Source organism: Leucopleurus acutus (genome assembly GCF_964270905.1).
Source record: "Leucopleurus acutus genome assembly, chromosome: 16".
In the NCBI taxonomy this organism is placed as follows: domain Eukaryota; kingdom Metazoa; phylum Chordata; class Mammalia; order Artiodactyla; family Delphinidae; genus Leucopleurus; species Leucopleurus acutus.
The window spans coordinates 37,915,099-37,930,086 of record NC_139158.1 but is presented as its reverse complement, the minus strand read 5'-3'; the positions used below and the strand labels follow the sequence as shown (position 1 = coordinate 37,930,086).

At 61.1% G+C, this 14,988-nt stretch overlaps 2 protein-coding genes across 2 annotated transcripts in view; one reads left to right on the top strand and one right to left on the bottom strand.

Moving 5' to 3' along the window:
* The window catches only part of CACNA1H (calcium voltage-gated channel subunit alpha1 H), a gene marked incomplete at its 3' end in the record, with an annotated part of 62,564 nt that extends 56,435 nt beyond the window's left edge, over positions 1-6,129 (top strand). Inside the window, exons 28-35 of the mRNA XM_082857788.1 lie at positions 577-686; positions 887-1,020; positions 1,218-1,288; positions 2,789-2,867; positions 3,613-3,734; positions 3,826-4,258; positions 4,373-4,530; positions 5,134-6,129. Of these exons, the coding sequence (XP_082713914.1) occupies positions 577-686; positions 887-1,020; positions 1,218-1,288; positions 2,789-2,867; positions 3,613-3,734; positions 3,826-4,258; positions 4,373-4,530; positions 5,134-6,129 (2,103 nt within the window). The remainder of the gene's footprint in view (positions 1-576; positions 687-886; positions 1,021-1,217; positions 1,289-2,788; positions 2,868-3,612; positions 3,735-3,825; positions 4,259-4,372; positions 4,531-5,133) is intronic.
* Positions 6,130-8,854: 2,725 nt separating this feature from the next.
* On the bottom strand, positions 8,855-10,185 carry LOC309972636 (tryptase-2-like; the record flags this gene model as incomplete). Its single annotated transcript, XM_082856419.1, has 5 exons — positions 8,855-9,019; positions 9,093-9,256; positions 9,409-9,674; positions 9,786-9,957; positions 10,125-10,185. The coding sequence occupies 5 exons, from the start codon at positions 10,183-10,185 to the stop codon at positions 8,855-8,857; spliced, it is 828 nt and encodes a 275-aa protein (XP_082712545.1).
* Positions 10,186-14,988: the final 4,803 nt, after the last annotated feature.

Genomic DNA, 14,988 nt, shown 5'->3' with positions numbered 1-14,988 from the left:
AACCCCATGAGAAGTCCCATCCAACATGCTGGCTAAGGGAGTGTCCCCGAGTCCAGCAGCTTCCCAGACTGTGGATTTCACAGTCCAGGAAAGGCCAGACTGAGAGAGGGAGATGTCCTCTGATCGCATCGCCACCATTTCATTAAGGACGGGGACGCCCCCTCCTCCTAGAACAGCAGAGAGCCTCTGACTCTTTGGCTGAAGCTGAGCCCATCCGGAGGGCTGGCCCCTGCCCTGGGCTGTGGGTGGCTCTGGTCCAGGCAAGGCCAGAAGTCTGGGCTCCGAGGGGCAGGTTCCCCCACCTGAGAGTTGTTGCCAGAATGCCGCGAGCGTAAATCCAGGCGGCCCTCCCCAGCCCAGCACAGACCTGCATCCAGTAATAGCTGAGACCTGTCCCGTATCTGAGGAGGTGCCCAGGTCAGCAGAGGAGAGAGATGGAGCAGGGTGGACAGGGCACAGGTGCGGGGGCGGCGGCGGCGGGGGGGCGTCTAGTGCTGCAAGGGGGCAGGAGGATGGGTGGGAAGGGGCAGCCGGGCAGGGAGCCTGACACTCAGGAGCCTGACACTCCATCCCCAGTCTCTGGACGAGGCCCTCAAGTACTGCAATTATGTGTTCACCATCGTCTTCGTCTTTGAGGCCCTGCTGAAGCTGGTGGCGTTTGGGTTCCGGAGGTTTTTCAAGGACAGGTGTGTGGAGCAGGGGCAGGAAAGAGCCGTGGCCTGAGGCCTGCAGAGGTGACGGTGCTGAGTAGAGGTGCAAGATGCCCTGTGGTGACACCAGGACATTTCCAGGGGACAGGGAGGGGACTCCTGGTGCTCTGAAGGGCTAGGGGTGCTGGGGAAGAGGCAGTGGCCAGCACTGAATCATGCCTGCCCGCCCGGCCCAGGTGGAACCAGCTGGACCTGGCCATCGTCCTGCTGTCCATCATGGGCATCACACTGGAGGAGATAGAGATGAACGCGGCGCTGCCCATCAACCCCACCATCATCCGCATCATGCGCGTGCTGCGCATCGCCCGCGGTAGGCCGCCCGCCCATCCCGCCAGGGTCTCCGGGCTGTCAGGAGGGCCGGTAGACAGGGCTCAGGGGTCCACCTACCCCGTGTCGTTCCTCAGCCCACACTGGTGCGTTATGCTGGTGACGGGAAGTGAGGGGACGGGTGGTCCGGGTCTGGCCGGCCCCACCCCCTCCCCGCTAATGCTCGGCTCCCGGCCCTAGTGCTGAAGCTGCTCAAGATGGCCACGGGTATGCGGGCCCTGCTGGACACAGTGGTTCAGGCGCTGCCCCAGGTAGGTCGGCAGCTCGGGGGCTGGGCCTGGGTCTGGCTTCCCTGCTCCTAGGGTGGGCATCACAGACACCCCCAAGAGGACAGTCTGCAGGGAGGGCCTCACTCACTGTCAATCAGCACTCGTTCACCTGGTCGCCCCGTCTCGTGGCAACTGCAGTTACCAACCCCGCTCCCTGCCGGGTGCAAGGAGTAACTGAGCTGCTGGGCTGTGCTGTGAGAGGGGCGTGCTGCCTGCCTTCCGGGCCTCAGTCTAGTCTCTCTGGGGAAGACCAATGACCCGTGCCCATATCCCCCAGTGCAATTCTGGACGCAGTGGGATTTGGGCAGAGGGCAGAGCCTGTGGCAAAGGTGTGCTTGTCGAGTTTGGAGGACCACACCCAGGGCTCAGGTGTTGGCCACAGGCCTCTCTCCTCTGGAGCCAGTTCAGGCCCTGCGACCTCGCGTCCTGTGCCCAACAGCCACCACACTGATCCTTTGTGGTCTCTTGAGCTGAAAGTCTTATTTCCCCATCTGTGCAGTACTCAGTCCCTCTGCCAGTCCACCTGACCATCCATCCATCCACATGTCCATCTGGCCGTGGATCTAGCCCTCTCAACTAGCCTTCCAGCTACCCAGCCACCCACACGTCTGTCTATCCATTCACACAGCTGTCTGTCCACCCATCTACCAGGTGTCCAGCTGTCCAGCATCCAGCCCTCCTGGCCAGCTGTCTGTCCACCAGCCCAGCATGTTTCTATCCACCCAGCTGCCTCCCCAGCTGCCCACTAACCCCCCAGCCCTCCACGCCCTCCACCTTCAGCCGGCCCCCACTGGTCCCCTTAGCAGCATTCCTCAGACCTGAGTTATACGCAGCTCTCCTTGCAGCCTGCCCAGTGTCTGTGGGAGTGACGGGAAGGGGTGGGGGTGGAGGATGGGAAACCCGGGCCTGGCCACGCCCCAGTGCCATGCCTCTGGGGGCCGGAGCAGGTGCTGGAGAAGAGGGGGAGCAGCCACATCAGGGTGAGAAGGCGTGTGAGGGTGCCCCTGCGCCGCCCCCCCACCCCATAGCCCAGAGTGAGCGTGAGCAGATGCTGGGAGGGTGGGCGGCAAGTTCACAGAAGAGCCTCGGGCAGGGGTCAGACCAGACCTCACTGTCTGCAGAGCTTCAGCCTTCACCTTGAGGTGGGGACCCTGAGGCTGGAGGCAGGCCCTGCACAGAGTCCACCAGAGCCTTCGGGAGGCCTCCCAGGTTCTGGGGAGCAGAGGAGCTGGAGGCAGCACCCTGGGTGCCGGGTGGGCATGAGGAGCCGAGCAGGGGCAGAGGCCAGCAGAGGGGCCTTGGGCACCAGGCAGGACAGGGAGCCCTGGGGGCCACAGGAGCTCCGAAGCCAAGAGGGATGGATTAAGAACAGGGCTCAAGGCAGTCCCCAGGAACTTGATGCCCTGCTGGGCGGGTCTTGGGTAAAGGGGGTGGGGTGAGACTGAGGCCCCACTGATCTCATTCTGCTTCTCTCCTATGTAGGTAGGGAACCTCGGCCTGCTTTTCATGCTCCTGTTTTTTATCTATGCTGCCCTGGGAGTGGAGCTGTTTGGGAGGCTCGGTGAGTGCAGCCGCGCCGTGGCCCACACTCCAGACATGGGGTCCCAGAAGGCGCAGCATCACGCGCGAGCACACAGCCCGCGGATGGCTCCAGGTGCTGGCCAAGCTGAGGCCCTGGCCCCTGCTCCTGTCAGCCCTTCACTGTGAGGTGACTTGGCACATGCGAAAGTGCTGTGACAGACGCATGACGTGCACACAGACACGCACATGTGTTCATACCCAGTCCAGGAGGACAGAGCTGCACATGAGTGTGCGTGCACGTGCCCACACGCAGGTGTGACCTGAACTCCACCTGGTCCCCAGGGGACATGCTGCAGCAAGTCCTTAATTGTCACCAAGGATTTCCTCAGACCCCCAGGCGTGAGGCTCTGGCTAGTCCGGGCAGGGGTCCGTGGGGACCTTTCGTGGCAGCCCAGACCCTGTGGGAGCACCCTTCCTTTTGGGTGTCAATGAAGGCTCAGTGGGTTCAAGGGTCTGCCCAGAGGGGCTCCTCAGACCCAGCAGCTAGTGCCCCACAACCTGGATCTGGGCCGCCTCATGCCCAGGGCAGCCCTGTTACTCCTCAGAATAGAAGGGGGGCATGCTGATGCAGAGCTGGGCCTGTGCTGAAGGCATCCACCTGCCAGGGCCCCTGAACTGTGCCACCACCCTGCATCCCAGAGGAGCGTGCCTTTCTCCCTGTGGGAGGGCAGGGCCTGTGTGCGGACTGGCCCCGACAGGCGGGCTGACCAGGTCCGTCCCGGCAGAGTGCAGTGAGGACAACCCCTGCGAGGGCCTGAGTAGACACGCCACCTTCTCCAACTTTGGCATGGCTTTCCTCACACTGTTCCGCGTGTCCACGGGGGACAACTGGAACGGGATCATGAAGGTACCGGCCCACGCGGTGGGCGGGGCGGTGGGAGTCCACGAGAGGCCCCGCAGACGGAGGTGGGAGCCTGCCCGCCGCCCTCCACCCGCAGGACACGCTGCGGGAGTGTGCCCGTGAGGACAGGCACTGCCTCAGCTACCTGCCGGCCATCTCGCCCATCTACTTCGTCACCTTCGTGCTGGTGGCCCAGTTCGTGCTGGTCAACGTGGTGGTGGCCGTGCTCATGAAGCACCTGGAGGAGAGCAACAAGGAGGCCCGCGAGGATGCCGAGCTGGACGCGGAGGTCGAGCTGGAGATGGCGCAGGGGCCCTCCGCCCGCCCCAGGCCCACGGCCCTGCCGAGCCCAGGTGCCTCGCCGGACGCCCCCAACCTGCTGGTCGTACGCAAGGTGTCTGTGTCCAGGATGCTCTCACTGCCCAACGACAGCTACATGTTCCGGCCCGTGGCACCCGCTGCGGCCGCTCATCCCCACCCGCTGCAGGAGGTGGAGATGGAGACCTACGCGGGCGCCTCGGGCACCTCGGGTACAGCCCCATGTGGAGACAGCCAGGACCTGGGCGGGCGGGGCCGGCCAGGGCCGGCAGGGGCAGGGGTGGGGCCAGCGGCGAATGCACATTTCAGGCACCTTCTTGCCCCAGGCCCAGTCACCGCCCACTTGCCGCCTGTGGAGTCCTGCCCATCCCTCCAGGTCCCGTCGGCTATGTCCTCCCCGGCCAGGGGCGGCGACACCCACCGTGCCCTGACTCCTCTGGGTGCAGCCTGCTCCCCTAGTCTCAGCCGGCTGCTCTGCACACAGGTAAGAGGAGACTTCCGGTCCGCAGCTGAGGCCTGGGGGCTCCGTGGGGGTTCCCTCCCCTTTTGAAGGATGAGTGACAGGGACATTGGGGAAGTAGGCGCTGTGTCCCTGGAGCCTGTGATGATGCCACCTGGCCATGGGGACCCGTGTCCCCTCAGGTGGCAGCCTCGCCCTCCCTCAGGCCCCCCCAGCAACCTTTCCTGTGGGCCTGGATGTACCCACAGACCACTCTCACCTGAGACTTCAGCCCCTCTCCCTTCCTCCCTCCTTGAGATGTCAAGCTGAGCTGGTGGTGCCAGGCAGGCAGTGGTTGCAGCCTGGCTCTGTGCCCCATCAGGTCTCCAGAGGCCCATGGCAGATTCTGCCCATGGAAGCTTGGGCTCCAGCCCTCTGCTCCTCACGGCCCCTCCCCAGCATGACCAGCGTTGGTGGGGGCCCCTACACTAGGGCTGGGGGACAGTGCTTCCACACCAGTGTCTCGCAGCCCCATCTCACCCTGGCCCATAGCCTTGGGGGTCACGAGGTCTTCCTGGCCTGTGGTGGGGGGTGGGGTCTCTGTTGCCTGGGCTCTGGCTGGTCTCATATGACTCCATGTCTTTGCAGGAGGTAGTCTGCACAGAGTCCCTAGAAGGGCAGGTCGATGGTCCCAGGGACAGCAGCCCGGGCTGGGGAGAGCCTGGTGGGAAGACCCCTGTGAGGCAGGCGCCCCTGGGGCCCTCCTTGCGATCCCCACCCTGTTCCCCGCGGCCCACCAGCATCCGCATCCGCAAGCACACTTTTGGACAGAACTACATCTCCAGCCGGCCACCGGTCCTGGGCGCAGAGGAGGCTGAGGCCCCAGACCCGGCTGACGAGGAGGTCAGCCACATCACCAGCTCTGCCCACAGCCCCTCGGCCTCACCTGCTGCCTGTGGGGTGGTGGGCGGTGAGCCAGACCTGCACAGGCTCTACAGTGTCAATGCCCAGGGCTTCCTGGACCAGCCAGGCTGGGCGGACGAGCAGAGGCGGCCCTCCGTGGAGCAGGGCTGTGGGGACAGCCGCCCAGAGGCCGGGGAGGTGAAGACCCGGGCCCTGGAGGCCGAGCTGGCCCTGGGGGCACGCAGGAAGAAGAAGATGAGCCCCCCCTGCATCTCCATAGAGCCCCCCGCGGAGGACGAGGGTGCGGCCCGGGCCCCTGCAGCGGAGGGCGGTAGCACCACCCTGCGGCGGAGAACCCCATCCTGCGAGGCTGTGCCCCACAGGGACCCCCTGGAGCCCACAGACAGTGCAGGGTTGGACACTGCCGCCAAGGGGGAACGGCGGGTCCAGGTCCCCTGCCGCACGGAGCACCTGACCATCCCGAACTTTGCCTTTGAGCCGCTGGATGTGGGGGGCCCCAGGGGGGACCTGTTCTTGGATGGTGGCCATGGTGTCACCCCAGAACCCAGACCTTCCTCCTCAGGCATCACGGCACCTCCCGAACCCCAGCAGACGGAGCCTCCAATGGCCTCGGGAGACCCCCCAGAGGAAGGGTGGGGGCTGCACCTCACAGTCCCTGAGAGCCCACTGAAGAAGGGGTCCACCCCAGTCCTGGGTGACAGTGTGGACAAGCCCATGTAGCTCGGGGTGCAGTGCCCACAGGCTTTGGCACTGGGGTTGGGGTGCACCCAGCAGGGTGGTGGCCCAGGCAGGGTTACACATGGACCCTGGGTCCGGCCCCACTGAAGGCAAAGGTGCCGGAAGGATGTCATAACAGGGAGAAGGAGGCAGATGCAATTGTGGGCGAAGTGGAGCAGGGGGAGCCCACAGCCCGAAGCCTCAGTTAAAGTTGGGGATTTCCGAGTCTGCTGCCATGGTCCCAGGCCGTGCCAGTAGCCTGGTCAGCAGTCCCATAACGAGAGCTATGTCCAAGGGACAAGGACCAGAGAACACCAGAAGTAGAAAGGCAGAGGCCACCTAGCAGAGCCCCATTCTCACATCCGCTTATTTTTATACATGCTTAGGGCCATTTATGCCCTCCAGCTTCATCCCCAAGGCCACCGTGGTCACGCTTCACGTTGCTCACAGTTTGAGTTCTCATCCATTTGTCTCCACTGCTCATTGCTGTCTCATCCCCCCTCCAATACCCACTGCCCACCGTTCTGTCCCCCTCAGGATTCCGGAGAATGCCCTTGACTCTGGTCTCTGGGAAACAGCTGGTCACCAGGGAGTGGGGACCATGCAATAAGACCCTCACTGCCCGTGGGGCTTGGGCCGAGAGTTTCAGCTGATGCCCCCTTGTTTCATTTTGTTTCTGTTATAAATTCAGGTTAAACATTTGCAATAATCCGATGCAGAAAACTCGGCTTCTCAAGCCAAGGGGAGGGGAGGGGGGCAAAGCAGAGTGGAATAAATATTAACTTATTTAAGAAATGCGTTGGATTTCCACTGTCAGAATCGGCCCCTCACGTGGGTAGGTGGCAAGCCCATGGCCTTGGTGAGGGCCAACCTGGGTGATGCCTCCACCACCAGCAGCGGCACGGGGCTCCACAAAGCCCTCCTGCAGGCTCCCCCCGCCCCCCACTTGGGCAGATCGCAGATAGAAAGCCCTCCTTCCCTGGAAAAGTAGAGCTCATCTTGGCAGCCAGAACCATGTGATATCATTCACACACTGGAGAAACAAGGACTGATCCAATTAGGAACAAGTTTCTGCCAGGGCTTCCAGCAGGAATGGGTGCTGTGGGAGCAGGGGGCAGGCCCCCGTGGGAGCGCTTCCCAGCTGGGCAGTCACCTGGGGTTGCAGGGGCCACCCCCCTCTCTGCTGTCTCCCTACCTGAAGGCTCTGACCCTACACCCGCCCCACGCCCTGCTGGCTTCTCGGCCGCAGCCCTAGTGCACAGACCCCCACTCACCCCTTCCCCGTGAGAGCAGGTACAGAAGGGGGCTGGGTCAGGATAGAACTTGTGATCCTCCACAAGTTCACAGACCGTGGCTGTGAACACGATGGGGGGCTGTGCGCAACGCAGAGCTGGCTTCAGGTTAGGGTCCAAGCCCTTCTCTCCATGCAGCAAAGCAGGAGCCCAGCGACACTGGGACGGCAGGCCCCTGACGCTCTTCAGCTGCCTCTGGGCTGGGCTAGGTGGTGGGAGGTGCCATCCAGGACTCTACCTGGCTGAGGCCGGGGCCTATTTGCTCTGACACGGGTGGGCAGTGAGTCCCCAGCATAGGGCCCAGGGCTGCACCCAGCCCCTCCCCCACTCCCCACCTGCCCAGCCCCTCACAGGAGGTACCAGGGCTCCCTCTGGTGGAGGCTCCTGGAACTGCAGGGCTTCCCAGAGTGGGCGGCCCTGGTGTGGGCTTCGGGGCGGGGCACAGCTGGACCTGGAGTGATGGGGTCTGCAGACTCTCCTGCATGTGACCTTGGCCTCAGTTCCCACAGGGAGAATATGCTGACCTGGGCCGGACCCAGGGCTGCGGCAGTGGTTCTTCCCCCAGGCCCAGCCTCTGGCCTGCAATCTCCTTGCTAGAGAGGGGTCATAGGTCAAGGGTTAGAGGGCAGGAGGATGGGACAGTTGACTAGTTTCTGTGTAGAAACAAGGATGCGGAGCACAGCCCCTATCCAGTTCACCACACCGCCTGCAGTCAAGACCTGGCCCCTGGCCAACTAGAGGCCCTCCAGGTCATCCTGGAGGCAGAGGGAGTCGGGGAGTCCCCATCCTCAGCCTCGCATGCCGGGGATTGCCTGCCAGCCCTCCCCGGGGGCCATCCCCTGGGCTGGGTAGTCCTGGTTGTTGGTCTTGGGATGGGTGGGGTGGCGCTGGGGGAGGGGACAGGCTGCAAAAGCGAAATGGAGGGACCTGGCTGAGGGGGGTGATGCTCCAGCCCTTGACCCCATTGCTGGGTACCTGGTGCCCCGAGAATCATCTAAATGGCCTGTGTTTCTTTATCTGTCCCAAAACCACGATGCCACTCACCAAAAAGAGACACAAGCCAGTGTGCAGAGAAGTCAGCCCCGGGCACAAGGGGCAGGGTGAGGGCCATCCCCACAGCAAGGCATTTGCTCAGGGACCGGGGACCCACAGAGAGGATGGCTGCACCTGGCTGGGCCCTGGACCCTTCCCTCTCCCTCAGCGACACCCACAGCCAGAAACACAGCGACGACCACATCTGCTTTTCATGATCTTTAATGAGCGTTAGTGCCCACTGCCCGCTCCCTGGGCTCGGGGCAGGGGCTTCAACAGGGGGTGCTCAGGGCAGGGGGCCAGAGAAGGTGGGGAAGGATGCCGCCTCAGCAGGAAGCAGCGGTGTGGGGACAGGAGGGGACTGGCTTCTCCGCTGACCCAGGTGGCAACCCTGGGGACCGGGCTCAGGGCTCCTCGGGGACGTACTGGTGGATCCAGTCCAAGTAGTGCGTGATGCGGGTGTAGATGCCTGGCCGGTTGGGCTGAGCACAGCCGTCGCCCCAGCTGACCACACCCGCCTGCAGCCAGGTGCCATTCACCTTGCAGACCAGGGGCCCTCCGGAGTCGCCCTGGGGAGGGGAGGGGTCAGCGGTGGCTGTGAGGCCTGAGCGGCTGGGGGCTGCAGGGGGACGCGAGACCCACCTGGCAGGAGTCCCTCTTGCTATTCCCGGCACAGAGCATGTCGTCCCGGACGATCGGGATGTTGTTCCCTGTGTACAGGCCAGTGTGGTATTTCATGTCACAGATGCTGTTTTCCACGACGGGGACCTTCACCTGCTTCAGGGGAAATGGCGGTGGCAGGGGTTCTGGGGGTGAGAGGAGAGGAAGGATGCTGCATCAGGAGAGTGTGGGATCACCGCCCTGAGCCGGCCGGTTGGGACCCTGTTCCCCAGAGGAAACCCCAGGTGGTGGAGCCGCGATGTGCCCAAGTCCCCCTCCAGCGGTCCCTGACACTCACGTCCCCTGTGCAAGTTGCCCCAGCCTGTCACCCAGCACTGAGTCCCCGGGCGAAAGGTCTCCGAGGCAGGGGGCAGGGTGACCGGATGGACGTGGCTGGAGATGTTCACGGGGTCCCCAAGCTCCAGCAGGGCGATGTCCGCCCCGTTCTCAACTATGTAGTAGTTGGGGTGGGGGATGACCCTTCTGATGGGCAACAGCTCGTCCTGGTAATAGAGGTGCTGCTCCCGCAGCTGCACCCTGAGGACTGTGGGGTCTTGGACTTGCCTGGGGAGAGAGAGGGCCACCTACTCAGGGGCTGAGCCACCTCCGGCACACCCAGGAGCGTGAGTAGAGCCCCAGGCCCACCCCTACCCGCCAGGCCCTGTGGAGACTCACGGTCCGACGCAGTGGGCCGCGGTCAGCACCCACCAGGGGTGGATCAGGGAGCCCCCGCAGATGTGTTTCCAGTACTGGGTGCTGAATCTCAGGCTCACCTGCCAGGGCCACTTGCTCCCAGGGGCCTCCCGTCCCCCTACGATGCCTGCTCGCTGCAGGGCCTGGTCTGGGGCTGGGGCAGGAAGGGCCTTCAGGACATGACACGACCCAGCCATCGGGCTCAGCCCTTCCCTGTGCCAGCACCACCCTGGGCTTCTCTGAACCCACCCACCCATCCCTGGGCTTGTGGGGGGTGGGGTGAGGGGACAGAGACAGAACGGGCCCAGGGTCAGGACTCACCAGCGGTCGCATGGACCAGGCTCACCAGGAGGGTCAGCGCCAGCACCAGCAGATGGAGCATCTGGAAGGAGCACGGAGGGGCAGCTGGAGCTTGGCTGGGGGTCTGTGGGGTTTGGGTTCTGTGGGGTGGGGTGTGTGTGGGGTGCGGGGTCTGCAGGGTGTGGGGTCTGCAGGGTATGGGGTGCAGGGTGTGGGGTGGAGGTGGAGTCGGGGCCCCTGGTGATCAGGGGCTCTGTCCAGGCCAGGGGGTCTGGGGCCTCAGTGCTCCGGATCTGAGGCTCGGCCACCCTGCTCCACAGTGACACCCAGATGTTGGGGTCCCGCTGGGGGTTCTCACCTCGGTGGGCCCAGCTGCTTTTGCCCAGCCCTCTCTCCCTGCCTCTTATCCTCACAGAGCAGGACAGGGTCAGGGGAGGGATGCTGGTCATCCAACCCAGAGGGAGGAAGTGGATGACTCAGACCCAGTGCCCGAGTCCCTCTGGCCAGGAAGGGGCCCTGCCACACATCCCTGCCCCCCACCCTGCGATGGCAGAACCGATTCCTCAGTGAGGTCAAATAACGTCCATCTCTGGGTGTTATCTGAGCAGTTAACTCTGCCATCAGTGGAACCTTATTATCTGGGGATCTGAGTGCCATCCGCAGAGGGAAGTGAGGGGGAGACGACAGGAGAGGCCAGTGCCAGCCTTCGCTGGACACTCCCCACCAGACCCAGCACCCCTGTCCCTGTCCGTCCATCGACCCCACTTCCTTACTCTCCCCTGGGCCTGCTCGTCACCCAGGGCCTCCAGCCCACCTCCTCACCCTACGGCATCCTGGACCCCTGCTTCCCCCGACACCGCCACCCAAGTGGCTCCTCCTGTGCCCTAAGGGAGCCTTGCCCTGTCCCCACCCAGGACACCAACCTGGCTCTGGGGCCCGCCTGTCCCTGGCTATAGCAGAATCCGTCCCAGGTGACCAAGTGCTCAGCCCTGCCCCCTCCAGATTTTGTGTCAGCTGTTTGCCCTGTAACCTCGGGTCTCTAATGGGATCAAGAAAGTGTGTTGATTTGCAGTTTGTCTGGGGTGTGAGCAATGCTCTGTCTGGCTGTGGACATCTCTGAGTCTCTGAGTTGTGTATGATATTAGGTCAGACCCAGGCTCTGATTTTCCCATCAAGGTGTCTAGCTGTTTTAACACATTTTTGAAAAAAACATCCTTTTACCCACTGAATTACCTTGTCATCTTTCTCACAAATCACCTGGCCTTGTGTACGTCTATTTCAGGCTTTCTCCAGTTCCGCGCATTTTAACTAGATCGCACTGTTGAGATTAGTTTGCTGAGAACTTCTGTTCGCCACAAATGGGTGTTGAATTTTGTAAAATTCTTTCTCTGCATCTAAGGAAGCGATAATACTTTTGCTGTTTTAGTTTGTTAATATGGTGAGTTACCTTGATTGATTTTCACATGTTAAACTAACCTTATATTCCTGCAATGAATTGTACTTGGCCATGATCTGTCATTCTTTTTATATTCTTAAGAACTCAATTTGCTAAAATTGTATTAAGTATTTTGGTGTCTCTTTATAGGACAGATGCTGGTCTGTGGTTTTCTTTTCTTATAATGTCTCTGTTTGGTTTTCTTATCAAAACGCCTCTTGGTCATGATGTATTATCTCCCTTGTATTTCTCTGCATTCAATTTGCTAATATTTTGTTTAATTCATGTATCTATGTTGATAAGGGATATTGGTCTGTAGTTTCCTTTCTATAACGTCTTTGTCTAATTTTGGTAGACAGAGTAGTCCTGACCTTATCAAATCATTTGGGAAGCGTTTCTTCCTCTTCTATTTTCTGGAATAAATTATGTAGGTTTGATGTTATTTCTGCCTTAAATGTTTGGTAGATTTACCAGTGAAACCACCTGGGTTTGAAGTTTTGTTTGGGCAGTTGGGAGGGGGGGGCTAGAAATTCAATTTTAAAAATAGACATAGGACTACTGAGTGTATCTATTTCTTCTTAAGTGTTTTTGTGGTAGTTTGTATCTCTCAAGGACTTAGTTCAATTCAAATTTCTGGGTACGGATTATTGACAATGTTTATTATCGGTTGGACATGTCGCAGGTCTGCAATGACGCCCCTCTTTCCTTCCGGGCGTTGGGGTTTGGGTCTTCTCTCTGTTTTTCTAGTATAGTCTGGATGACATTTAATCCACTTTGCTTCTTTTCAAAGAGCCAGCTCTTGGGCTCGTGGGTTCTTCTTTGTCACTTCCCAGAGAGCGAGCCCCGTGCTGTCTCTCTCTTGCCTTGGATTTCAGGTTGGTTGTTTGCCCTGCAGCCCCAGTTCCTGAGGCTTCAAGAAAAGCTGTGAGCTTGCAGTTTGTCTGACTTTTTGTTTTCTTTTAATGGTGAGAGTGATGCTCTTTTGAGTGTCTGAGGTCCCCAGGCAGAAGCCAGCACATGAATTCATTCTCTGCCTGCTCAACCCCCATCTAGTCTTTTTTTTTTAATAAGTTTATTTATTGTTGGCTGTGTTGGGTCTTCATTGCTGCGTGTGGGCTTTCTCTAGTTGCGACGAGCGGGGGCTACTCTTCATTGCAGTGTGCGAGCTTCTCATTGCAGTGGCTTCTCTTGTTGCGGAGCACAGGCTCTAGGTGTGTGGGTTTCAGTAGTTGTGGCACATGGGCTCAGTAGTTGTGGCTCGCAGCCTCTAGAGCGCAGGCTCAGTAGTTGTGGCACACGGGCTTAATTGTTCTGCGGCATGTGGGATCTTCCCGGACCAGGGCTCGAACTTGTGTCCCCTGCATTGGCAGGCAGATTCTTAACCATTGCACCACCAGGGAAGTCCCCCCTGTCTAGTCTTGAAGGCAAGCTCCTGCCACACCAGGATCCCAGGCCTAGGCTCTAAATCTACCCCCTGCCCCTCCTCCACACTGGCTGCGTCTCCTGCAGCATCCTCTCATCTGGATCGGAACGCGCCCACTGACAGCCATGGCTGCACAGTTTGGTGGGAGAACGTGAGGGCCTCGGAGTGACCAGGCGAGCACGCTGATGCTCCTGCTGCTGGCAGGCCTTTGAGGGTGACCACAGGGCAGGGGGAGGGGCACCTGGCCCTCTCCAGACCCCTCCTGCCCTCCTTCTTGGCCCTGTGCCCTCACAGACCCCAACCAAACTCAGGCCCCAGGGCTCTGCTCTCTCAGGATCCGCCTCTGTGCAGATGGCCCTTGATGGATCTGACCACCAGGACCCTGCCCAGCCAGATGGAGGGGGATCAGTCACTGCAGGGGGTGGTGGCAGGAGAAAGAGCCTGGGGTGCTGAGGGCTGGAGACAAAGGTCCCTGCAGATGGGCTCCCGGAACGTTGGGACAAAGAGTAGGGAGGGCCAGGGTCCATCGGGCAAGGTGGGTGCTGAGGGCCCCGGGGTTCCCCATCCTGAGCGAGCCCTTGCAGCTATTCTATGGCTGGAAGAGGCTGCTGTTGCCCTGGCGGATCCCAGGGTCACTCAGTAGAGACCGAGTCACAGCAGGATGCAGCCTGGGGGAGGGAGAAGGAGAGGGTCATGGCACAGCCCCAGCCCCAGCCCCCCTCCCGGCGTCAGGCTGCTCTCCCCGAGGATGGGCAGATGGTGGCCTCCCGGAGGAAGCTCCTAACTGGAGCAAGATCTGAGGCAAGCAGCGCCCCCGCTTTGTGGGTTCTCTATGTCGGGGGCACCCTGGGCCTTGGAAAGGGGCGGCAGGGCTCGGGGGCGCTTCTACCCCAGAGAGGGGCCAAGCTGAACCAGCATCCTCCCTAGGGGATGGCACCTGGGTGCTCAGGGCCCTGCACTCCGGGGCCCCGGGCTTATGGGCTGCAGGAGACCGCCCCAGGCCAGGAGGGCATCGCTGGGGCCAGGATGCCCCTCCCTGTGCCTCTGCCTGCTTGCCTTCAAATGGGGACAGAAACAGCACCATGTCACAGAGACCACGTCCAGGGGACCACACAACAGTGCCAGGATGGCCTCATTGGCCCGTGGGCTGTGCCACCACCTGGAGCCCCACACTCAGAAGGCCTCGTGCCCACTCACTGCTCTGCTGTCACCGTTTTGGGATCTGGAATAATTTTTCAACAAGGGGCCCTGCATTTTCAGTTTGTGCTGCCACCTCTCCCACCCCACCCAGATTACACAGCGGATCATGGGTGCCTGTGGCGTTTCTTCCAGGCAGCAGGCCTGAGCCCTGCAGGTAGGAAGCCCTGCGGGGAGTGTGGTGTGCTCCTTTCCCATGGCCTCTGGAAGGAGTTACCAAACTTTGTCGTGTACCGACACATTTATTACCCTATGGTTCTGGAGGTCACGTGTCTGACATGGGTCTCCTGGGCTAAAGTCAAGTGTCGGCAGGTTGTGCTCTTCCTGGCGGCTCCAGGGGAGAATGTGTCTCCTCACTTTTGCAGCCTCTGGAGGCACTGCGTTCCTGGGCTCCTGGCTCCTCTGCCATCTTCAAAGCCACGTGGTGCAGCTCTCTGACACTGCAGCCTTCTTCCTGGCTCCTCTGACCACAGCTGGGGAAGAGTCTGTGATTTTTAAGGACTCACATGATGACATTGGGCCCATCAGGTAACCCAGGGTAACCTCCCATCTTATCACCAGAAGCACATCTGCGAAGCCCTGTAAACTGGCAGGATCACAGGTTCCGGGCATTAGGACGAGGACATCTTGGAGGGGCCATCCTTTTGCCCCCCACATATGCGATGGGGTGCAGGTGGGGAGTGGGGTCCCCAGTGCTGGAGTGAATTGAGCTGGGACAGGTGAGGGCCCTGAAGTGGGACCCAGGGATGGCACTGGGGGTCCCAGAGTCAGAGGACCTGGGTCTTTCCAGACCTGCCTCCGCCCTCCACACAGGGTGACCCCAGGCCTCC